Source organism: Pangasianodon hypophthalmus, chromosome 16, assembly GCF_027358585.1.
Source record: "Pangasianodon hypophthalmus isolate fPanHyp1 chromosome 16, fPanHyp1.pri, whole genome shotgun sequence".
Taxonomy (NCBI): Eukaryota; Metazoa; Chordata; class Actinopteri; order Siluriformes; family Pangasiidae; genus Pangasianodon; species Pangasianodon hypophthalmus.
The window spans coordinates 22,342,694-22,367,252 of NC_069725.1; the positions used below are offsets into that span (position 1 = coordinate 22,342,694).

General features: G+C 39.0%; 2 protein-coding genes and 1 non-coding gene across 6 annotated transcripts in view; all 3 read left to right on the forward strand.

Moving 5' to 3' along the window:
- The first annotated feature begins 815 nt into the window (after positions 1–815).
- Positions 816–2,250, forward strand: psmb11b (proteasome 20S subunit beta 11b). The gene has a single exon (XM_026920699.3). The coding sequence runs from the start codon at positions 991–993 to the stop codon at positions 2,215–2,217; it is 1,227 nt and encodes a 408-aa protein (XP_026776500.2). The 5' UTR covers positions 816–990; the 3' UTR covers positions 2,218–2,250.
- Positions 2,251–5,247: 2,997 nt separating this feature from the next.
- Positions 5,248–5,330, forward strand: trnal-uaa (transfer RNA leucine (anticodon UAA)). Its single transcript has one exon. It is a non-coding gene; the product is annotated as a tRNA-Leu (tRNA).
- Positions 5,331–8,621: 3,291 nt separating this feature from the next.
- Positions 8,622–24,559, forward strand: part of utrn (utrophin) — a 196,603-nt gene continuing 180,665 nt past the window's right edge. For 2 of the 4 annotated variants that reach the window (XM_053240645.1, XM_053240649.1), the window contains exons 1-2: positions 8,623–9,040; positions 13,408–13,532. In XM_053240645.1, coding sequence (XP_053096620.1) covers positions 13,451–13,532 — 82 coding nt within the window. In that variant the 5' untranslated portion in view covers positions 8,623–9,040; positions 13,408–13,450. Of the gene's footprint in view, positions 9,041–13,407; positions 13,533–24,123; positions 24,262–24,559 lie in introns of those variants that run through there. The other 2 variants (XM_053240647.1, XM_053240646.1) reach the window with 2 other exon arrangements.

A 24,559-nucleotide genomic window follows, 5' to 3' on the forward strand; every position in this document is an offset into this window, starting at 1 on the left:
TTAGCAAATCCTGTATCAGCAGCTGCTGGGTGATTTCACGGCTGTATAATATAGTGTATTGATTTCTTTTCATTCTTAAATTTGGACAAAATAATTTGTATGATTAATACCTGTGACAATGTAAAATGGCCAGTGTTCTAGGCTTTGACAAGATTAAAAACAAAAGGATTGCTGCAACCAAGCTAACAGTCGTTAGCATAGTTAGTGATAAATAGTTTAGTTTGTTTTTGCTGAAAACAGCTCATGCTATGTGCATACTGTAAAAGAGCTGTTGTCACTGAGATTGACAGATTATACTAAAATTGTGTTGTAACGCTACTTTATAGCTAGCATAAAGGAGTGAAAATGTATGGACAGGTAAACAGTTTTTCCCTTCTCGTAATAGTTGTGTATAATGTAACCATAGTGAAGCCCCAGAGAGGTATTTAAGTGTTGTCTTCAGCATCCCTGATGGGTGGCAGTGGTACACAAGGTCCTTATTCTCTTCATTCTGATACCTGCATTTGTAACTGGTCCACAAACAGGTGAAATTTTAAATGTTGCCAGTAAAAATATTTTGCATATTGAATCAGCAGCACATTCTTAGTGTAATATATCCTGAGCAAATTTACTGACTGGTTAGGTGTCCTGGACACAAATTCATCTTGACTGACAAAACCGAGTGCATTGCTCAGCTTAAAACAGCATCGCGTGTTTCGCTTCAGCAGCTTCAGGTGTTTCATGCCTCTCTTAATCGAAACAGAGAGCGCTCAAGCATGGGAGAGGGTTCTGATGACACTTCATAAGGGAAATTTATAAAAGGACTGATTCATAAATGTTCAGTTCCCTTAAACTAAACTGCCAATTTTGTAGGTTGTTGCCTGCTTTAGACAATGGAACAGATTGAGTATTTATATCTTCTGCAAAAAGGCTGATAAGGTACTGTACCAGTCTCTGTGAATATTAGCATTTTTTTCACATCATTGTCGCTTGGATGACTGGCAGTAAGTCATGGCTTTACAAGATGTGTGTGGGTTTCTCGACCCCTCTCATGATCTTCAGTGGAATCGTCCATGTTTGTGGTCCAGGTCGCCGGAGAGTACCTTTTGCATAGGTGGCTCCAATACCAGATGGCTGCAGGAAACCAGAAATTCAAGTCCACTGGAATTTTATGTGCCAGTGCATGAATACCTAACGCAGAGCCCTATTCGGTTTGGTCAAGTCCAACCTAGCTTAGACAACTCACCATGGACCTCCAAAAACCGTGATCATTGCCACCACTCTTTACCCTCACTGTCCACTCACTCCGTCATTCCACTGTCGGCCTCTCCCTCTGTTCCCCTCCCATTTCCTCTGGGTCACGGCACCACCACGCTGGGATTCATCTTCCAGGGTGGAGTGATTGCTGCAGCAGACTCGCGATCCAGCTGTGCGGGCTTGGTAGCATGTCCGGCATCCCAAAAGATCATACCTGTCCACTCCCACCTGGTGGGGACCACTTCGGGTACCTCGGCCGACTGCGCCCTCTGGAAGCGTATCTTAGCGAGGGAGTTGAGGCTTTACCAGCTTCGAAACAGGCGGAGGCTGTCGACGGCGGGTGCCGCCAAGCTGTTGTCCCACATGCTGCACCCTTTTAAAGGCACTGAGCTGTGTGTGGCTGCCACTCTGTGTGGATGGGATGGAGCGCAGATGGAGATGATACCATGTACAAGTGACAGCAGGGCTGATAGCAAATCAGCGGCAGAAAGAGATGCCAACACTTCTGTAGAAGACAGCAATGGTAAAGCACCAGTGACAAGAGAACCTTTTCAGAATGATCCTAAAATCCAACCAACAGCCATCTCTACTTCAATGACTACAAAACACTCTGGTCCAGGCCTTGTTTATGTGTGCAGTGATGGCCTCCGTTTGAAGGGTGAGCTCTTCTCGGTGGGTTCAGGTTCTCCCTATGCTTACTCAATCCTGGATGAGAGGATTCACTGGGGGATAAGTGTCGACGAAGCGGTCTCTGTAGCCAGGGAAGCCGTGTATAGGGCCACGCACAGGGACGCATATTCAGGCAACAACGTAGACCTGTACCACATCACGGCTAAAGGTTGGACACGCAGGAAGAGGGAGGACCTCAAAGAAGAGTACTACAGAGAGAAGGAGAGAGAGAGGAGAAGAATAGAAGAGAGGAAGAAGGAGAGAGAGAGAGAAAAAGTCAGGAAAGATGACCAGCCTGAGTTTAACCAGTAAAAGGATAATGGTCCTCGGGAAAAAATAAATAAAGTTGAGCTATTCCCATTGTGTGCTTGTATGTGTGTGTTTTTTTTTTATTTATTGTTCGTGGTTGTGTCCTAAACAGGATAAGAGTCAAAAAAAAAAAAAGAATATGGATCATGTTTTTCAAATTTCAAATATGTTAGCTTTAAAATTTTACTCAGCATCGTACATAAGTATACTGATTGTGATTTCAGAAGTTAGAGGATGTGCTGTTCCATTTTTAATATGGGATCAGCATCATTTTTATCGAAACATTTTTGTAATATATTAGCATGGTGAAATTCTCCTTGCATTCCAAACACTTCCATGAAATATCTGCTCATAGGAGAACCTAGTCTCTGTGGCACACCAGACTCTGTGAATGGGAGGAAAAAAACAAAAGATGCGGACCAGTCAGGAGAACCAATCAGGACAAGAGGGTGTATCTAGTTGCATGTTAAGCGTTATGTTCGTCCTAAAAATGGTGTCCTAATCCCGGTTCCATGTGTAACTGGATATTCTCCACTATGCTTTGAGACATGTCTACAAAAGTAGACAGGGTGCAGTTCCAGGCACACATCAGAAACAAGGAAAAACAAATAAAAAAAAGGGGTACAATACTTTGCAAAACACAAAGTGGGCGTGAACACAAAAGGTAATGATGGGTAACGGGCAAGGTGTGAGCCATCAACTACCATGGGAACAGGCAAATGAATACAGGAAACACTGATCATATTAGGAAAGTGGTGGTGGGGGGATACAGGACAACCAGTAAACAGCTTTTGAAGTGTGAACAGAGACAGAATCAGGATGGACTTATGGAGTTAACTAACAGTGAGTTTTGCCATTGAGTCAAATATAAAATTAGGTAAACATAAATTATGGTGGGGAAGTCGAGTGGATTCCAGGTTGCACATGGCCACTGAGATGCAAAACCATGAAAGGTGAGGAAAAGCAGGCTGTTGTTTTGCATTCTTCTGAAGAGAGAGAGAGAGAGAGAGAGAGAGAGAGACAGAGAGACACATTAATACTCTGGTATCGTTTTTTCATTTCCTTACATTGAGTCTATTTTTCATTTTTAATCACTTTACATTAAAACTCCTATTACCAGACATGTTCACTGAATCAATCTGACATGGGTAACTTTGGCATTATTGGCCCCAGATATTTTTGGATTATTAAAAAATAAATAAAACTTGCATACACAAAATGATGCTTTACAAATACATTGCAAGCTCAGAAAATTTCTTGTCTTTATTAAATGCATTAAGTTTATTTTTATGTTCCTATTTGGCTGCTAAATAGGTATGTACTGCTGTTTATTCATGCACATTTCATTTCTTTACGTTCATTTGTGACCAAATCACAGCCATGATTTTTTTTCCCCATGATAACACACTCCCTTTTGTGTAACATAAACTATAACCATTAAATGATTAAAAAAATAAAGGCGAGTTTTGGAATGAAACAGACATGAGAGACTTTCTAAAACTGTTTTTTTAATCCAAATTTTATTTAACTTTCTACCTGTAGTGGAATCAGGTTTCATTAGTAACACATTTCTTAAATTCTTTCATGTTAAAAAGTAGTCCAGTCTCTAAAAAGACAAATTATATAGATTCAGACCAAAATTTAGACCAGATTTTTTGGCCGAAGATATCATGAAAGTGTTCTACAGAAATATCCTTGGTATAAACAATATCCTAGGTTTTTTAACAGCTGCCCATAGACATCATTAAATCAGAAAAGAAATGAAATCACTTTCTTTTCTGTTATTTTTGCACTTGAAATTCTTGACTGTGCTAATTACACATACTCTACACATATGATGGATAGAGATTAGACTGAAACTAGTTCTTTAATCATCCAATTTTCGCTTCAGATTGGATTGGGAGCCGGAGGGCCTGTTCAGATAACAGGTTACCTGTTCTTACCTTCACACCAACCTGTTAAAAGATAAACACATCAAATCCTTTCGGGCAACATTCTTCTACAACAGAACTACACAACAAATACAACAACAAAAGTATGTGAGAATACAGGTTTTCGTGCCTACAGTACATGCAGTCAGCACTTACACAGTCTGATAACTTCTGGATGTTTCTGGAAACTTCTGGATACCTCTGAGCGCATTTAAAAGCAGGTAAAGGCTGGTGTGTCTGTCAGACAGGCCTTCAGGTATTTCTCTGTGGTTTGTATGTCAGCCTCTTCAGGATTATATGTTTATTAGTATAATTTAGGTTTATATATTTATAGGTTTTAGATTGACATTTGAGTAGTCAGATTTAAACTGCAGTTCCAGGTCATAGTCAGTGTATAGATGAAGGATTTATTGTGTATTTAGTGTTTCATAACTTGTAATTTAACTGCAATTATACACTAGACTTACCATTATTATTATTATTATTATTATTATTATTATTATTATTATTATTATTTATAGATTAACCATTTTAATTCAATTAACAAGACTTCTGATTTTAAACCTAAACTTGAAAGGAAACCAAGGCAACTCGAGGCGGAATCCTAAATCGCTCCACACAGGATACATAGTGCACTAGATATGACGTAAAACCCACTATTTCGCGTACTTTGTAGTGTACAAAGTTAGGAATCAGGCAGCCATTTGTAATTCACCCGCTACGAAAACGTTCGAGCTAGTATAGAAATCGATATTGAACTTTTATTTATAATCTATAGAGAGGTTTAAAATCACACCACTAGCTTTTTATTATTATCATTATTAAATTAGGTTTGTTATCAACGTTAAATGTAGTTTTGTAGTCATGTAAATAAGCTAACATTACATTTTTTAGCATCTTAGCTAGTTTAGCCGGGTGTTTAGGGTTAACATGTAGAGTATGCTAGCAGTTAGCGTGTTTAGCTAGTAGCCTTGTATTTGAACGGATTGGTAAAGAAATTAAAATGGCAACGAAGATTTATATATGAAGAAATACCAAGGGAAATTTATGAGAGCACTATTTGCAGCGGAGATAGATGTGAAACTGCGTTACCTGGTAACTTACCAGGATGGCCGAGTGGTTAAGGCGTTGGACTTAAGATCCAATGGACATATGTCCGCGTGGGTTCGAACCCCACTCCTGGTAATGACTTGTTTTTAATTTAAAACATTGTCATTTCTTTGTTCTGTTTTACTTTGCTTGTTTCTACATGCTACAATGAGGCGAACAGAACGAATTAAGAGTATAAGTATTATTATTTAAAAAAAAAAAAAACAAAACTCACATTTGCACACATGCATTTATTTTACATTCACACATCGCCCCCTGTCGGTCATGTTTAGCTCTTACAGCCTAAATCCCTAAACATTCCTAAACATTAAAACAATTGATTGCATTTCTTATTTCAACATGTATTTTTTATGCACTAAAATGCATCCAAAACATTGTCTATAGTGAACACTGTATTTGTACAAGTCAAATTTCCTGTGTGGTGTGTGATTCCAGCAAGTTTATGATAAAGTTGCTGCGGTGATACGACAAGTGCCATGAGTTTCCAGTGATATGGACGCAAGACGTGAGGTAAGTGTTAGATGGAGATGAGAACATGGCCAGGTGTTTGGATGTGTCGTTGGTGAAGGAAAGAGGAGTGCGCAAAGGATGGGGAAGATGAAGACATCTTAACTTTGTGCATTTATTGTAGACCATGAACATCATTATGTATCAGAACAAGTGTGTGAGTAATAAACAACACATCACATACACCTACTGACATAGTTATCCATGGATTCTGTCATTTTGTGTATTTTTTCTTTTATTTTTTTTTATTGTACCACTAGTACAATCTGAGATTTCAGTATGTATGGGTGAGGCCTTACATTAACGTTTTTCCTTTCATCAAGATGGACTCTTAATATTTTTCGTATTTGGACTGCACTCTCCTGTTTGGGTTTTCTTGGAACTATAGTGTCTTGTATAAGTATTCACACCCCTAAAACCTTTCCACAATTTGTAGGAACTGAAATGGACTTAATTAGGATTATATGCCATGCATGTACATGAAATACCACATAATATTGAAATTATGTGGTGAAATTATGAAGTTTATCAAATTATTTACAAATAAAAAGCATAAAAGTAGCAAGTACCTAAATATTCACCCACATTTCTGTGAAAGCCCTGTATTAGTTCTGGTAACTAGTTGTATCAGATATAAGAATGGGTTGGATATTTATGCAACCAACACACACACACACACTCACACACAAATTGTGCATCTTCAAACGTTAGGCATATAGTGTAAATCAATAATAAAAATCCCAATGAAGACCATTTCAATTCCACTACAAAATGTGGAAAAGTTCAAGGGGGTGAATACTTATGCAAGGCGCTGTAGCTGCGGACTGCGATGAAGCCGGAGGCGAGAGACACCCCGCGCATGTTTGTGTATGTCTTTGAGACAGGATTCAACCTGAACAAAGTCAGGCAACATGGCAGGAAGAGCACAGGTCATCAAGCCACAGGGCTAACGTGTGCTGCAAAATCAGAGCATCTTACAGTGCTTTCACTCCTGAGCATGAAACAGGATTATGTGGTTATGTGCATAAGCTGTTGCTATAGAAACAGTAACATATTAGAAGCACATCAACGTAAAAATATCATTCAAATAAGTTACAGCCGGAACTCCTCTCTGAGCCGTCCTGTTATACAGAAATAATTCACGCCGTCTGACCAATCAGATCCGAGAATTTAACCGCGCTGTTATACAATACGTTTATAATCGGTTATCAGCGTTTATAATCAGATATCTGGGGATTTCCTACGAACTTCCCAATCACTTGATTCGCTCCTGGCAGTCTCAGTGCCATCTAACAGCACGATGGTGGAATAGTGGAGCGACTGTAAACATTGTCTTACGCTGATTGAGCACAATGTCTTTTCTTTGTGATTGTCAAGATGCGATTTGTGAATTGGTAGAGAATTTTAGCTATTCTTGAAGCAAAGTACAAAGTGTTCTCAGGAATTGGTACGCACTAGCAAGTTAGCTAGCGGGCCAACTATCTAGCTAGCCAAGTGAAGACCCTTAAATTTCATATTCCGACCCCATAGCCCAGACGTGAAGAATACGAGAGATTGTTGTCACGTGCAGAGAGTAATCAGTACTTGTCAGATATCCCTGCAGCTCCTTTAATGTTGCCGTAGATCTCTTGGCAGCCTCCCTGGTGGGTTTTTGTCTTTTAATTTTTGGAGCGACGTCATGTTCTTGGTGATGTCACGTGGTGCTCCATTTTCTCCACTTGTTGATGATGGCCTTCACTGTGTTCCATGTACATCTAATGTTTTGGAAATTCTTTTATACCCCTTTCCTGATCGATATCTTTCAGCAAGTGCATGTTTTGTAAGCTCTTTGAGGACCATGGCATCAGGAGTCAGACGAAACCAAGAAGATGAGAAGAAAATCCTACAGAAACAGCTGGTCTTTATTTGGGGTTAATCAGAATAAGTTCATTGAAGACAACTGTATGATAATTACTTTTGTACATGAGATTGAATGTAATTGGTTCATTCTGAACACAGCCATATCTCCAACTGTAAAAGGGTTTGCACACTTGTGCAACCAGCTTATTGTAACTTTTTTAATTTTTAAAAATTTTTCCTGTTTCTGATTGTTTTTTATTTAATTTTTATACTTGTAATTTCACATTAGGGGTGGAAAAAGTTCTGACATGATTTATCTTGGTTTCATTTTTTTTTACATCACCACACACACACACACATATGTATATATATATATATATATATATATATATATATATATATATATATATATATATATATATATATATATATATATATATATATTGATGTAAAAATAAATATATATAAATATAAATATATTTTATTTATATATCATTATACACACACACACACACACTATATAGCAAGTATATTGTATTTGTTCATGCTGTTTTTCCAAACCAGTCAGTGATTTTATCCCAACACAAAACTACATTCTTCTTATTTTATTTGAACTTTTATTATTATTATTATTATTTTTAATTTTTATTTCTCAAAGCAGTAACAGTTAATCCAAAATAAATCTCAGATGTGATGATGGCCCATGGTCCATATTCATTGGATTTTTATTTCATCACTGTTATTAATAAATTGTAATAAAATTAAAAATGTAATTAAATATCAAATGTTTAATTAGTTTTTATGATATTTATTAAATTTCACATGTATCTGTTTTAATTTTATATTATTATTATCATTATTAGTAGTAGTAGTATTGAGCTGTGATCCGGTCGCTCACGTGCACGCGCACGCTCCCTGTGGCTCCGTGACCGCGCTCGCGCCATGTTTTTTTTTTTTTTTTTTTCCTCTCCGCCGGAGGAAGTTCCTGAATGGGGCGGCGCGCGCGGAGACGCGGAGGGGCGGGTGCGCGCGCTGGGAACAAAGTTCGGCACGCCGCCTCTCCCAGCTGTACGGTGTGTGTTAATCATTTGCGAGGAAAGTAAAATCCAGAAGTTGTTCGGATCACCGCCGGGGACTCACCGGGGACGTCAGTCGGCTTGTTGTTGGGAGGCGCTTTAAAAGCTGACTCGAGCTCCGCTTTGGATCCGTGTGCGCGTGCGGTTTTGTTTGTTTTCTTTTTTTTTTTTTTATGTCCAAAACAAAACAAAAACAAAAACACAAACCCACTTGTGGAAAAGAGTGCTAAGAGAAGTGGAGGACGCGCGAGCTGTGGACATGGCCTCACGCGCACGGGCGGAATATCGAGCCTAAATGTGCGGGTTTTATTTCCACACTGAGTCTCTGAGACTTCACCCAACTCACACTGAGACTCTGCAGAGGTAAGAGGGAGTATTTTAGGCCATTGTGCATTCCTTACTTCACTAGTATCCTTTAGATTAACCTTTAAAGTAATGATTAAGAGTTCTTAATTAGAGCATCTCCTGTGCAGATGAATGAATTAAATCCAGTATACAAGCAATGCAAAGTTCTCAAGTTCTGGAGCTTCTTTCCTCCAAGCCACTGAGTTCTCTATTGACTTTTTCCACTGAACTCCATTGACTGGATCTTGTGTATCTTGCACAATGAGACAGCTAAGTCCTAAAGAACCACGGTTCTCAAAGTGAGGAACCCAGATGGAACCGTGACGTACGGCTAGAGGAGGTTCGGGAATTTTTAACTTCATTACTCTAAATAAAGTCGACTGGAATCTGTTTTAATGGGTTCTATGGGTGGAAAGCTCAGAAATAAAACTCTCTGGCTCCAATAAATAGCCAAAGTGTAATTATTCTCATTAAATATTATACCTGGTTTTATTTTGTTTGTGAAAAATCTGTACTGATGGGATCAGTGAGTTTTGCTACAGTGATTAAAAAGTATGAGAACCTCTGCTAAAGAAAATCTGATATGCTTGCAATATTTTGTCCTCAGGTGCAAAAGTGAATGTCACTTATGCAATCTCATCTAGTGCCAAATCAACTCTAGGAAACAGTCGTCGGGGTGGAGTCAAGACGGGGTGTCAGACGACTTCTCATACAATTATCAACGTTTTGAGAATATTCGTCTGTAATCAGCTTTTAAATAGGGATAGAAATGAACAAAACGAAGAACAAATTTCAGCTCATAAACAGATATTATTGAGATTTTTTTTTTATCCTATTTTGAGAACAGCAGTTCTAAAAAGTGATTTATAAGATATATAAGGGAAACTGAGATACATAATAATGACCCATAAATCAACAAGCTACCAGAAAACAAGTTTTTTGACGATATATTGCTGCCTTCACATCCTGTTGCAAATATCGTAATTACGAAGTAAGCGCACTTGAACCCCACAGCGTTGTCGTAATTACGAATGAGCCCCAAGTTAGGAGTGTGTAAATAACAAAAAGCCATGGCGTCCGCAAATATGAGCTGCAGCAGACAATAAATTTGCATGTAAACTGTTCAGTACAGTTGTAGTTTGTATAGTTTTGTAGCTTTTCTTTTGTACGCATTTTGTGCACTCGTGTAGATGAGGTATAGCCTAGCTAATCACGCCGTCCATTTTTTCCTGACCAAAACAACTTGAACACACACCACGTCACATCATAATCACGACCTCTGAACTCGTACGCACAAACTTCCGAGGTGGATTTGAAGGCAGTCCATGACATGATGTGATTGTGAAGTGGGCGGAGCTTCTTCTTCCACGTAGCTAAGGTTCAGATAATGCGGTGGTTGCGAGCGGACAAAAACAGAGAAATTAACATTTTACTGTTGAGTTTTGACTTTTATTGCTACTACAGTTTGGAGAACATGTGTTTTAAATGCAAAACTTTGTAAAATCACTCTAAGTGGTGTGAATAAAATAGTAATTGCTACATGTAGTGCCTTGGCTTAACACACCTGATTCAACTTATCAGTTAGCTTGGGATTTGGTGTGTTAGGAGAGACAGAGGTTAAACACGGATCTGTGAAACCTTGTGAACCCCCAGGGACTTGAGTTTGACAAATGTGGTCTGTAGGAACAGGACAAACAAAAGTGTGTGTGTGTGTGTGTGTGTGTGTGTGTGTGTGTCATGTAATATTCAGTGGGCTCGTCAGTGTTGCCTAGGGCTGCACCTTTATTCCCCTGAGACCTACTCCACAATGCAGTTTAGCTCAGTGGTGGTGAGGGAACTGCCGTAATAGGTGCTAAACTTTCCTTGCACAAATTTAAAGTTAGACATTTGCGTCATTTCTTTAAACCTGCATGCCGATCTGGTTAGGTTTTGACACCCCCTTGAAGATTATCCTTTCTTGGAGAAGATCCAGCATGCTCCATGTCCTTGCTATCAAAACTTGCCATCCCTCTCCAAACATTTCAGATTAGATGTTCTGCTGGGAGCCCGGATGCCTTACTCAGGCTGACGTCTGGTCACTTGCTAACGTCAAGTAATCTTTTAAAGGTTTAATGGAGTGCTCAGTGTGGATCAAAACAGGTGTAAAGGTCAAGATGCCGAGTGTATCGGTTTTTTGAGGTCTGAAGTTGCAGCAATGTGAGTGTTTTTCCTTTTCCTGTTAGTCCAGACTTTCAGTTAGACATATACTGTACAACTGATCATCAGTACATCTCGATATATTGAGGATGCATATTATTGGTAGTGTGGAGGTAGTTCAAAGTAGTATCTAGGGTTTTACAGTTTTATAGTCTAAAAATAATATCACTGTATCAATTGACCATTTCAAAACACAAGCCAGTGAAAATTAATGAAACGTTTCAAAGAGACAAAGGTGTCTTTGGATGTCCTTGTAAACAAATAATTATTGTTCTTTCTTAGAAAGGTATTTTTGAGAATGATAATGACTTTTCCATAAAATCTCTTACACTGTCGGTATTTATCACATTGTTGTATCTATCACGTTGTTGTCTATTTATCATGTTTTATTTATCATGTTATTAAAAGCTACTAGCGAGTGCGGTTGTGAGGAAAGTTGGCACATTGAGCCAAAACCAAAAAATTTAACTAGCATGCCAGGGTGTTGCACTGCTTAGGCAAAAATAGCTAGTTGTTTTGTTTAGTACTTGTCAGCAATTCTGTTGAAATTCTTTTGATAACCGTTGTGTATTAAACGTTATAAATATGCTAGGACTGGCAGCAGAGATATTAATGAAACACAGTTATAACAGTGGTGGATTAATCATAAAAGTGTTTTTTTTTTTTCTTCTGTGCAGTCACGTCCCTGTGCCGACAAAGCAGAGATTGCTGTAGTGAGATTTAGGGCGAGTCTGGAGGGAGGGGGTTGCGAAGTTGCAGCCAGACACAAAAGGGATGAGAATTACTTGAATAAGGACCTTGGTGGGAATAGGATGGTAATAGACATAAATGCATTTTATTCAGTAATTTGAAAAAGTCAGCATTGAGGTGAACGTCTGATCATACACTGTGAAGAAACCGTGACATAAGTCCAACCATGTCATTATTCCTGTGTTCCATTTGAGAAGCATTTGCTCTTGAGATTTAAGAAGAAGATTTAAAGAACAGCTGAAAGTTTGGCAAAAAACATGATTGGTGCTCCAGACCCAAGAAGTCCGCTAGTCTGGCTTGCCTAGATGCTTTCCTGGCTTAGACGCTCTGGCTTATACGCTTTCATGAATATTTTTAAACAGATGTCATGCTCAACACCTGCATTCTTCTGGTGTGTCTGCATACAAGTGTAACTCTACCACACCTCCATGGTGTGGTTCATTGTTGACAGTGCCACTGGGACCTGGTGATCCTTGCGACTAAGGCTACAGGGACAGGATTTTCCTGCTCACACGCTCATTAATGATTCTTTGAAAAGCTTCCAGCTTTGGTGGATGTAATCCACTGGTGTGGTTAGAACATCTCTGGCTGTTTTGAAGTACAGCACATGACCCCCACAAGGCTGACGCTGAGTTTAGTGTTAATGCTTGTGTTGCATTGTTGCAAGGTCTGTTGTAGAATAATTATTATTCTCAGACACGCCTACCTTGTTGGAGCACATTGTAGATGTACACTATACACACCTCACCCTTTTTTACTGACCACAAGCTGTTGTTAGCTGGATATTTTTGGGTGGTTTTGTGGTTGGCCACAGCTGTACTGAGAATCAACCACCACAACCACTGAGGCAGGATTGGTTGTTCGTAACTGTACAGATCACATGGTGATTATATATGTATATTTCCTGATCTCACCTGAAATTAATTCTTGGTTACATCACTGATAATTTTCGACCTACAAAGGTACCTATATGCTAGACAGGCCTCATATAACAAACACTGGGTAAAAATACAAGATGTAGGTGCTGTTGAGCCGTATCCCACAGCCATGTCGCTGTTTAGTTTCCGATACAAGCACACCCTGTACGGCGTGTTCTGCCGGTACTACAGTCAGCCTTGATGAGACAGCTGATAAGTTGTGGTTTTGAGGTTTTACTGGGGGAAACCCTCTAGACATAACAAGCTCACAGATGAAAATATTGTGTTTATAACGATCCAAAGTATCAGCATTTACTCTAAATGGTTGTGCGTAGATTTTGTTATCTTTGGGTTTTTTTTTTTCAGCTCCTTTTGTTTCTGGTCAGTTAGTGGACACTGAATCTTGCAGCACGTAACGTCTTTGTGCTTGGCTTGAACCTAGACTCATTTGTCATTTGGGGAAGAAGAATCTCCCGAATTAATGAATAAATATATGAATATATGTAAATGATTGTTTTTCAGGATTCACTGTGGAAAGTGAGCGCTCCATCTCCCGCTCCTCAACATGGCGACCTCGGCTTCACAGGTGGACGCAGCTGAGGGCGGAACAAGCAACGAGTTTAGCGACATCATCAAGTGGCGATCAGGTGGGTGACCTTGTGTGTTGCGTTCTTAAAAACTGGTCTTTTTTTTGTCTTAGAAGTTTGTTTTATATCTGAGCAGAGAATGTCAGCTTTTTTTTTTGGAAAACGGTCGATGGTGTTTTTGCATTGGAGCGCTGTCGGGAGACGGCTCTACATCTGTATTCGAGGCCTGTGTGTTTGTGTGCACAACGTGCTACTAGGCAGGAAGGAATAAGAGAGAGGGAGGGAGTGTATCTGAGTGTGCCCGTAATCTGTAATATAATAATGTCACAATAATGGTTGCTAAGATTTCTGAAGGCAGCGTAACACAAGGTTGTTGGCTGAATTTCAAGGCAGCGTTGCATATATCCTTTTGCTTCTTAACAAAGACCTACTTCTGTCCCTTGTGTGATCACTGGACGAGAGTGAAAGTTTCAAAAACCTGCCAGTCTGAATGAGAAATCCATTTACAAATGTAGGTTAATAACCTAGCATGTTTAGTAGCTGCCCTGATAATGTTTTGATTCAAGCTTCCATGATTCTTTCCTTTTTCTATTAGAACTTCTAGTTAAACTTTGCAAAACATCCAGAAGGAGTGGACTTCATAGCCTCTGTGAATGGAGAATTGTGAAAATATAAAAGGAATAAAAGTTTGTACATGAGACAAATGACAGTGATCTTAAATATATGCTGTAGTCTCGTAATTAGATCTTGTTTTGTACATAGGGAATGAACTAATGTTAATGTTAGTTAGCTAGTGAATGTTAGCTAAGTCAGTTAAATGCTGAAATTAACAAAGTTAGCATACGCAATCATTGTTTGTTAGTGAAAACAACTAAACTGTGAGACGCCTCATGAAAGTTTTTTTCGTAGACATTGTTTAAGTGGGACGATGTTAAGTTTCTTTCATTGCAGTTCCTTTATATAATATTAAAGACAAATCTGAAATGGCAAACAGTGGATCAAATTGTTTGTTGCTCCAAAAACATGTGGGTGTTCTTTACTTGCGCCACAGCATGGCTCGTTTCCTGCCTCAGGAAAGTCTTCAGGACATGTTTCTCTGTAACATGACAAGCAGCATTTTTGGCTTATCTACTCCAAGCGAGAGAAAAAAGTGAGACTGGTGACATTCCACAGTGTTTAAATGTAACTACAGCTTGCTAAAAAAATATATATGTCCTTCTTTAATAAATAAAACATCGTTGGTAACATTGGAGTGGTAACAGTAACTCCACTTAACTTTGGTCCACATCACACCACCCTGTCGTTGATTATTTTCCCATAACAGCATGCTCCCAAGTGTTTTATTCCTTACTCCATTATCATATTAATATCTAGAACCAAACTCGTAGAAGTGCACGCCAGCAGTGAGCAGAAGGAGGCAGTGCGCGGGAATTTGACCACAAAATTTGCAAGTGCACGTGTAGCGTAACCGTATTTCAAAAGCCTAGCTGTGATTGCTGCCGAAGAGAATCCCAAATATCACATGGCTTCATGTTCATTTGAATTAAATTTTTAATTCTTAAGGATACTGTTAGAGTTACACTCGTGCATTGTATACTTAATTTCGTGAAGTCAAATATATCGTGTACAAAAAAAGTTGAACATAAAAGTTTCAGGTTTAAACGCATTATTTTGGATTGCAGTATTGTCTTAATATTGTTAAGTGTTCTAAAATGCTAGGAAGATGCCTGAATACAAGGGAGAGCAAAACTAGAAAAATTAAAAACAAAAGGAGTGAAAAGGAAGAACGAACAAAGGGTTAAAAGAAAATAAGTACAGTTCCACGTCCAGATTTGCGACCCATCTTCACTATGATAGAAGCTGCAGTTCACTTCTGGTGTGTGTTGTAGCTGTGCAGGATCTGCAGCAGAGCAGAATGATTTGCGGCAGTGTTTTCAGGCTGAGGCCCGTCTTAGGGTACATTTATTCTCTCTCCGTGTGGGTCGGGAATGCCTCGGCCTTCCCCGGGCTGGAATTCCTCTGCGGATCTGGATTTACGACGCTTTTCTCCACCACAATGGCTTTATTTTTTTTTTCGCCAGGGTTCCGGTTGCCTGGTAACGGTCAAAAGTAAAGTTTCCTTGTGTGTGTGTGTGTGTGTGTGTGTGTGTGAGATGATTCAGCTGCTTAAGCAGAACCCTTATTTCAATTTCCAGCCTAAGGAGCTCTCTCTGGTCCCCTTTTTCCACAGAAATGGTACCGGTGCTGCCATTTCCAGCAGTTTAAGAGCCGATTGGTTTCCTAATGAGTTTCCTTTTGTATGCAAATAATAACCACAATTTTAAAGCTTAACAAGTTTTATATCTGGCTATTACAGCATATTTTACAATTCAAATCAAGTCAAGTACTTCATTGTCTATACATAATACAATGACAGGGTCATAGACAAATCATACACAATTATGCACTGTTCTCTTATTGCATTTGGCTAATCAGTGTGGCACTCCTCGGAGGAAAGTGTCTTAGCATTAGCACTTTTTATTAACGATATTAATGATTACCTTTTCCTCAGAACACTTAATCGTATCTTCATTTAACTACTTTTTGTTAAACCTTCCCACATTGTTCATGTCTTTTTTTTAAATTGCTGTGGAGTGAATCATTTCAGTTGCTCAAGTTACTTGATTCACCGCTAATACGATGGGTTGTGCTACATGCTAACAGAGTTGTGTGTTTACAGTATAATTGCCTCAGTTGTATTTAAAACTTTCAGAAGTTTTCAGGCGTGTTTTGTGACACAATGTTGACAGTATGATGGATTCCATGGAATTTCATTTAGCGATCAATGCTAAGTGTTGCTACACTGTAATTTTAGTCTTCTTATTAGCAATTTACGTAAATGTTGACGTTTCCAATGATTTTGTCCTGTTTCCATGGTAACTGCATTTACATTTGTCTGTATTAAAGACTTAACAGCTAAGTGTAACTACAGTGTAATTTTAGTTATATGGCTTTCTTAGAAATTATTAACATATCTGAGGTAAATGTCAATGTTTCTGATTTTGTCTCATTTCCATGATCACTCTGCATTTAAAGACTTAATAGTGTTGTGCTAAGTACTACGGTGTAATTAAATTTTTTTTTTTTTTTTTTTTTTTTTAGAAATTTATGACCATATCTGAGGTAAATGTTGGTGTTTCCGTTTGTTTTGTCTTATTTTCACAGTCACTGAGCATTTTTACATTTGTCTCTATTACAGTTACCGGCAGTGTGCTGCGTGAACACCTATACAGCTAGTGCTAAGTGTAACTACAGTATAATTTTCGTTGCATAAAGTCTTATCTTCAAAATGCACAAACATATCTGAGGTAAATGTTGATATTTCTGATGGTTTGGTCTTCTTTCTATGGCCACTGTGCATTTACGGACTTAACAGCTTCGTGCTAAGTGTAACTACGGTGTAATTCTAGTTGTATGGAGTTTTTTTCCAATATATCTGAGGTAAATGTTGATGCTTCTTCTTGTTTCCATGGTCACTGTGCATTTATATTTGTCTGAATTAAAGATTTAACACCTATGTGCTAGCTAGCTAAATTGTTAGTCTCAGTTATTAGCTAGCTTATGCTTAGTATCCATATTTCCCAGTTGCCTAGCAACAGTGGGCTTAGCTGAATAGTGAGTATATGATGTATTTCTTTTTTGGTTTTATATGAAGGAGGACCGGCTCTACCTTGTTGGTGGAAAAAGATGACCGAGTGCTCTGTGTGTGTGTCTGTGTGTGTGTCTGTGTGTGTGTCTGTGTGTTTTATTCCTCTGTTAAAGGGTGTGTGAGCTGGTAAATGTGTGAATGAAGCAAAAGGAGAACATTCTTCTGTGTTTACAGAAGTGTGTGTGTGTGTGTGTGTGTGTGTGTGTGTGTGTGTGTTTTATTCCTCTGTTAAAATTTGTGTGAGCTGGTAGATGTGTGAAGGAAGCAAAAGGAGAACATGCTGCTGTGTTTACAGCTGTGTGTGTGTGTGTGTGTGTGTTTTATTCCTCTGTTAAAGAGTGTGTGAGCTGGTAAATGTGTGAAGGAAGCAAAGAGAGAGCATGCTGCTGTGTTTACAGCTGTGTGTGTTTGTGTGTGTGTGTGTGTGTGTTTGTGTGCGTCTGCGTGTGTGCGCGTGCTCAGTGAAAGTGGTCTTTAGGTATTAATGACTTTTTTTTTCCCCCCCAACATTAGGGAAACATGAAGAGGGAAAGAGAGAGGAAGTATTTTTACAAGTGTGTGTGTGTGTGTGTGTGTTTGTGTTTGTGTGTGCGCGCGTGTGTGTCAGAGAGAGATTTTTCTGATGCCTTCAGAGGATGTAGCTCATCCACTGTTTTAACACCCCACCTCTCGACACATAATGTCTCTCTCTTTTTCTGTCAGTTTGCCTCTCTGTGTCTCTCTCTTTTTTTCTTTCTTTTTTTAATTTTGTCTTTGTATGTATGTATGGCTCCCCCCCAATCTCTCTCTCTCTCTTTTTCCCCCCAATTCCTTCCTCATATATAAAACCCCAGCAATCAGGACAGGAAGTGTCCCCAATTGACTTCCACTTCTACTTCCTCTCATTCTTCCTGTAATTGTGTTCAAGAAATCCGGTCATAACAAAATGCAAACCTCTTCATTTCGAATCGAGCTATAATAAACTTCAGGAAATTATCCATTATGATATTATACTGAAAGGCTTATTGAAGGGTGTTTATTACTTGTCTGATCAGCCATGACACATTTGGTGCTTGACTTTTGCTTTCTTAGATTTGGACTGGCGGCTAAATGAGCTAACCAGTTTGGGAAGCCTATAGCTACCGGTTTAGCATACACACACTCCTACTGTAAACCTCAGTGCGTTGTTCAGTATCTCAAACAGACATGTTTATGTAGTTTCTGACACTTTATTACACTGCTGTCTAGAAAAATACAGAAAAGTATGTCACACACTGATAATAAACCAGGTGAAGTCCTAGGTTTTAAGCTGTAATTGTATGTTAGAAGGACATTTTTCTAGTCTGATTTGTATATTATTGAATTCCTGACTCTAAAGGGTCAGAAGGTGTTGGTTAATTTTCTATAACAGCAGCTCTGACAGTAGTGCTGGATATAAATTAATCCAAATCATAGGTTTATATTAATGCACTCATTCTAATACATTGTTCTAATACATTTCTATAGTAACAACCTACACTTGTAAGGCTGAAAAATTAAAACGTTTAATTGTTGAAGTGGTGTTGAGTGGTTTATTTAGTTTTCCGCCATGTCCTCAGGACTTAGGAGTTTACACTTTGTGGGTAACATGAAGTCATGTTTTTTCTCTTATTAACTTTGAGAGAGAAAAAGAGGCTGATGAAGGAACAACTGTTTATTAGCCGCTATAGCGATAAAAGAAACTAACTTGATCGGGGACGTTCTTCAACATTAAAGGGATGCATCATTCTTTAATAAATAAACATTGTAATTGTTGACAAACTGCTGTGGTAAAAGAGGAATAAAACACTTTGGGGAAAATAATTTCTGGGTAGTTGTTGTATTTTCATATAATATTGTCATTGCTAAAACGTTCCCTATCTAGCTACAAAAGTCTTAGAAACAAACTTGAGACAAGAAACATGTCTTTACTGATCGAAGGCGTACAGGATAAAAGGGGAATTGTGTAAATTGCAATTTTTTTTGCCAGATTATCGCTCAATCAAGCACTCTTAAAGTACATAATTTATATGTTAGAACCTTTCATTGATGTCTAAATGTGCTGAGGATGTTGGGTACATGTCTACATGCCAGTTGATTCAGCTGCAGTAATTTGTAAGCGCTAATTTGACTGGCTGCATTGTCAGGGCACAGTGGAAAATAATCCAGGCCAAGCCCATGGCCTCTACTGGAACACACACACACACACACACACACACACGCACACATGCGCTCAGATGAAGAGGCAGCTCTAGCCAAGTTTTATATAAGCAGAGCAGTGGGCCGTCCGAGAAGTGCCCCAGCGTCAGTGTGGCTTTGTGTGGGGTTTTAAAGAAACTTCACTGAGAGGCTCGGTGTCAACACCTTTATCATCGACCCCCCCTCTACCTGTCTGACCTCCTGCTGAGCATTCTGGGAAAGGGACAGAGGTCACACAGGTTTGTGACAATGCTGTTAACATGGGGTGATGGCTTAGCCGGAGCTGGAGCTCTCCTTTTGTTCTTGGGAAACGGAGACTCTGTGTTCTGTATGTGTGTGTTATGTGAAACCTTGAAAAATAAAATAGTGGCGCACATAAAGGAATTACATTCAGGGTGATCTAGTTACACGTGCACACACACACACACACACACACACACACAGAGAGAGACAGTGTCTTAGCCACATTTTTGTTTCTATGTGTGGTACCAAATGTTCCCACAAGCAGAGGAATATCTGACAGTTTTGACTTTATGAGGACATTTAGCTGGTCCCCATGAGGAAAACTGCCTTTAAATAAATTTTAATAAAATTTAAATAAATAAATAAATCTACTTGTGTAAATAAGTCTACTCATTTTGGTTGCTGAGGTTAAGGTTAGATCTAAGTTTAGATACGGCATTACCTTGCTGCATTAATAATTATATCAGTGGAGGTTCTTCACAAGGATAACAAATGTGTTCATACAGATTTCTAAACATGTTTTCAATGTTCAAATTGTGTTAGTGGTAATTTTTCCATTTTAAGTAAGTTAAGTAAGTAAGTAAGCTTTACTATTGAAACTTAATAACATTCAGTATAAAACAAAAGCTTCATTTTGCAGCTACTTACTTACAGTGTGTAATCTGTTAGCTCTGTGTCATCGTCTCAGTGCCGCGTTCTTACCATGGTGTTGACGAACAAGTGATCAATTCACAAACACGTCACTGCAGGATCAAAATAAAGCATAAAACAAGCTGATGCTAGCAAGCTAAAATATTGCCAAGATCTAAAATTCAGTAACTGTGACAGTCACACTGATGTGCACAGTAAAGTGTTTATTGTCCTAACACTTCTGTTTAAACAAATCAAGAAACAAAAATTCATTTAAGTACAGTCACTGCCACACTATGACCATGATAAAGCACTTACTGAAGATGGATGAATAAACATTAAACATCAAATCTCTGTTACTCTGCTGTTTATGCACTTTGGGGGTTGTATAAACACTTAGTGGCCTGCTGTTTTAGGAAAATAATCAATAATGAGGTGATGTGATGCAGCCCAAAACAAGTTCCTTTTACCATCCCAAAGTTTCTAATAAGGGCAGTAAGCGTTTTATTCCTCTGGCATCACAGCAATTTACAAACGATCACAATTTTTAAAATTTATTAAGTTGCGACTTTATACTTTCTATCCATTTATAGTTACATTTAATGTTGTGGAACGTCCACAGAGCAAGCTAGTTCCTCCTATCACTTCCGTTACATCAGCTAGAAACAGTCGTTCCTTCACCAGTCTGGCTATTTATTCTCTCTTGAAGTTAAAAATTCAAAAAAACCAACAACAGCAAAAACGCAGCTTATTATGCTACCGAGAAACCGCAATTCAACTCCTCTGTCCTGAAGACTTTCCTGTGGAGGAAAACCTAAATTTACAGCTTTACCGCTATATATTCCAAAGTTCTGACCTCCTTCCAGAAATTCTGGCTAAATAAACGTCTCCTCACAGAAAACTTTAAGATATAAATGATTACACACTTTTCGTAATCTGTTGGTGGAGCGTCCGCCGTACAGGTCCCGGTAAATGAGCTGGTACTGTAGAAACGATAATGTGTTCGAATTCTTGTCAGAGCTGCCGTTTTAGAAACTGAATCAACACCTTCTGACCAATCAGGTTAGAGAATTCAACAACACTATGGTACGAGTCGTATAAGCTACATACAGTATATAAAGGTTGCTTATGGTCAAGCTAGCAATATCTTTGGCTATAGTTGCCACAGCGCTATTATAGAAAGAGCAGCACGCAAATGGTGTTTTGCCAATACGAAGAGTCAGTAGGCAGTTTGAAAAAAGTCTTTAGATTCTCTGGTGGGTGTTTTTTTTTGTGTCTCAGGTCACATTTTGTTTGAGGGCCCATTCTCAAGATTTCTCCAACAGCCTACAGATCCACTGGTTCACTCTGCCTCTACAAGGACTGTGCCGTTATTGATGTGTGTGTGTGTTCTTTTCGTTGCTGTTGGCTATGAGTGTGTGTGTGTGTGTGTGTGTGGGGAATGTGTGGTTTGGAGAGCAGAGTGAAGAGTTTTGAAGAGAGAGAAAGTGTGAAAGTCTGGAAAGAAGTCCGCATTGTGGAGCAGGAAAAAGAACATGGACTTTAAGAGTAAATCACTGTTCCTTACTTGTGTGTCGTAGATGCTGGTATCTCATGCCTACTAATATTGTCATATGAGATAAACGTAAGCAGGCTAGGTATTTGTTAGCTACTAATATTAGCTATCATTTTAAAAATCAACAATCAGCAGTTGTGAAAAACAAACTAGAACTCTAACCAGCAATCCACGGCTTCCATTTTTTAACTTTTTTTTAAATCAGAGGTTCGAATATTGCTGATACTTAAAGATGCACCAATACCATTTTATTCAGACCGAGTGTAAGTACTGATAAATGTTTTTTGGTACTCGTCGATACCGATACTGATAGAGAAATGACTATTGTTTAAAAAGTAAGCAAATCATTGTGTGTTCATGCTCTTACGCTGCTAGATTTGTTATTTATAACATTAGCTAATCGATTTTAAATGAAGAGCATTAGCAGCTACGTTAGCTACCTTGGATCGTGTAGTGGGGTATTTGTTTCACGGCTGCAAGTAATGTACATTTTTGTTTTCCGTTTTGAATGACAGATAGTGACCTAAGTGCCATCATTACTCGCGAAACACGAAACTTTTCATTTCACAGGCTTACATCACGTAGTATCACATGATATCGGGGATGTTAGTATGAGACAGTTTTTGTGCTCCATTTTATTGGAAATAACCAGCACTACTCGACTGTTTATTACATTACCACTTGCTGGGTGTGTGTGTGTGTGTGTGTGTGTGTGTGTGTGTGTGTGTGTGTGTGTGTGTTAGTTAGGATGCAACAAAAGATGCATTCTTCTCACTGTGACTGCCACGTTGTAAACGTTCTCCTGCATGTGGTTTTAATTTTGAGATTCTGAGTGCAAGGTGAAGCCACGCCCACTCGTGACATCAGCATGGTCTTCTTGATAAAAACCATGTGAGTGTTTAATTAAAGGGGTCAATGTTGACCAGTAGTTTTAGAACCATTCATGGACTGTGTGTGTCTGCGTGTGTCTGCGTGTGTGTCTCTCTGTTGTGTCTCTGTATCTCTCTGTTGTCTGCGTGTGTGTGTCTGCGTGTGTGTGTCTGCGTGTGTGTGTCTGCGTGTGTGTGTCTGCGTGTGTGTGTCTCTCTGTTGTGTGTGTGTGTCTGCGTCTCTCTGTTGTGTCTCTGTGTGTGTGTGTGTGTGTGTGTGTGTGTGTGTAAGGGTTAAACCCAGTAAATGAGAGGACAAGCTGGTTGATTGGGCCACTCCTGTCTAAACATAGTGTGTATGTGGTCCTCTGCCAGGTGGTAGTCAGATGGTGTGTTAGCATCTAGATCTGACTCCCTGGTTGTTTTTTTTTTTTTTTTTTTCACAAGCCAATCAAACTTCGATGGATAAAACCAAAGCCACACCCACCAACTCGGAAATATATCCCAGAAATATATCACGTAAGAAAAATGACAAATTTTTTGGTTTCACATCGTATTTAAGATGGACACTGTGGTAAGAAATGTGTGAAAATGTGAGCCATTCTTTGTTAGACTTGTAATTTTCTAGAATAGTTATTACATTTACGTTTAAACATAGCTCATTATTTTAAAACGAGTTGAACGAGGAACAGTTCAGCAGCCAAGAACCTTCTCTTTACTGTGTGTAGACTGACGTCATCAGCCTTCTAGATTACAGAGTGGATTAACTCCGCTGTTCTGAAGAGTGGAACAACGGAAATCAGTAGAACACACCCCCTACACACACACACACACGCACACACACACACACACAGCTGTAACTTAAACAGGAAGTAATGAATGGAGAGAAAGTGACCCTCAGTGTCTGAGCATGAAGGTGAAAATGAAAGATAAATAGCTTTCCACCACTTGTTGCTTCCTCTCTGTCTTCACACACACACACACACACACACACACACGCGCGCGCGCACACACTCATCATTCACACATTCACACACATTTGTTAAGTTGCTTGGAGCGTCATGACGAGCTGCAGTAGTGTGTGTGTTTGTGTGCGTGGGTGTTTGTGTGAGAGAGAGACAGAAAAAGGGAAGACAGAAAAGTGGTGCATCTCTTTTGTAATAGTTTCGTTTTTAGCTGTGCGTAAATATTAGTAAAAATAAAAGAGGAAGTGGTGTGCGATGGTGGTCATTGTGTGTGTGTGTGTGTGTGTGTGTGTGTGTGTGTGTGTGTGTGTGAGAGATTATGCTTATTACCCATAAGCATAGCTGTATACTCAGAATAATCATCTGACGTGTCTCTCAGCTGTTTATGAATTTCCGTAACACCCCTCCCCGCCTTCCTTTTGTGCTAAAGTTTACTCCCAGCATGCTTTGTTCTTAGAAGCATCAGTTTCCTGCACCATCACCTTTCTTCCTGTGTGCCGTTTTTATTCTGTCGGCTCCTCCGTCTGTCTTTGGATTTTCTCCCCGTTCCTTCATGACGTTGCTGTGAATATGAGCAAGTGGCTGCTGTGGAGAAAACGCAGCCTGTTTAAGAAACGCAAGAAATTTGATTTTCCTCCGTTAGGTATGTCCTTCTGCTTTTTTTTTTTTACACTTCCTGTAACTGCAGTCTTACACACACACACACACACACACACACACACACACACACTGATCGCTGTACTCCTTTAATTAGATTCTTTTTGCATCCTTTCTAATTTAGAGCTCAATTCGGATTTCTTCTTCCTGCGCGTTCTTGTATTTGATCACGGCTTGCTGGAATAAAAATTGTGCGTTGTACTTTGGAAAACTTTTAAACTGATCTGTTGTTCAGACATCAGAAGTATTTCCACAAACACTAGCAGGCGACAGGTTACCTTTAC

Bases quoted from the DNA above. Each gene is read 5' to 3' on its own strand.
- psmb11b (XM_026920699.3), top strand. From the start codon at position 991: ATGGCTTTACAAGATGTGTGTGGGTTTCTCGACCCCTCTCATGATCTT.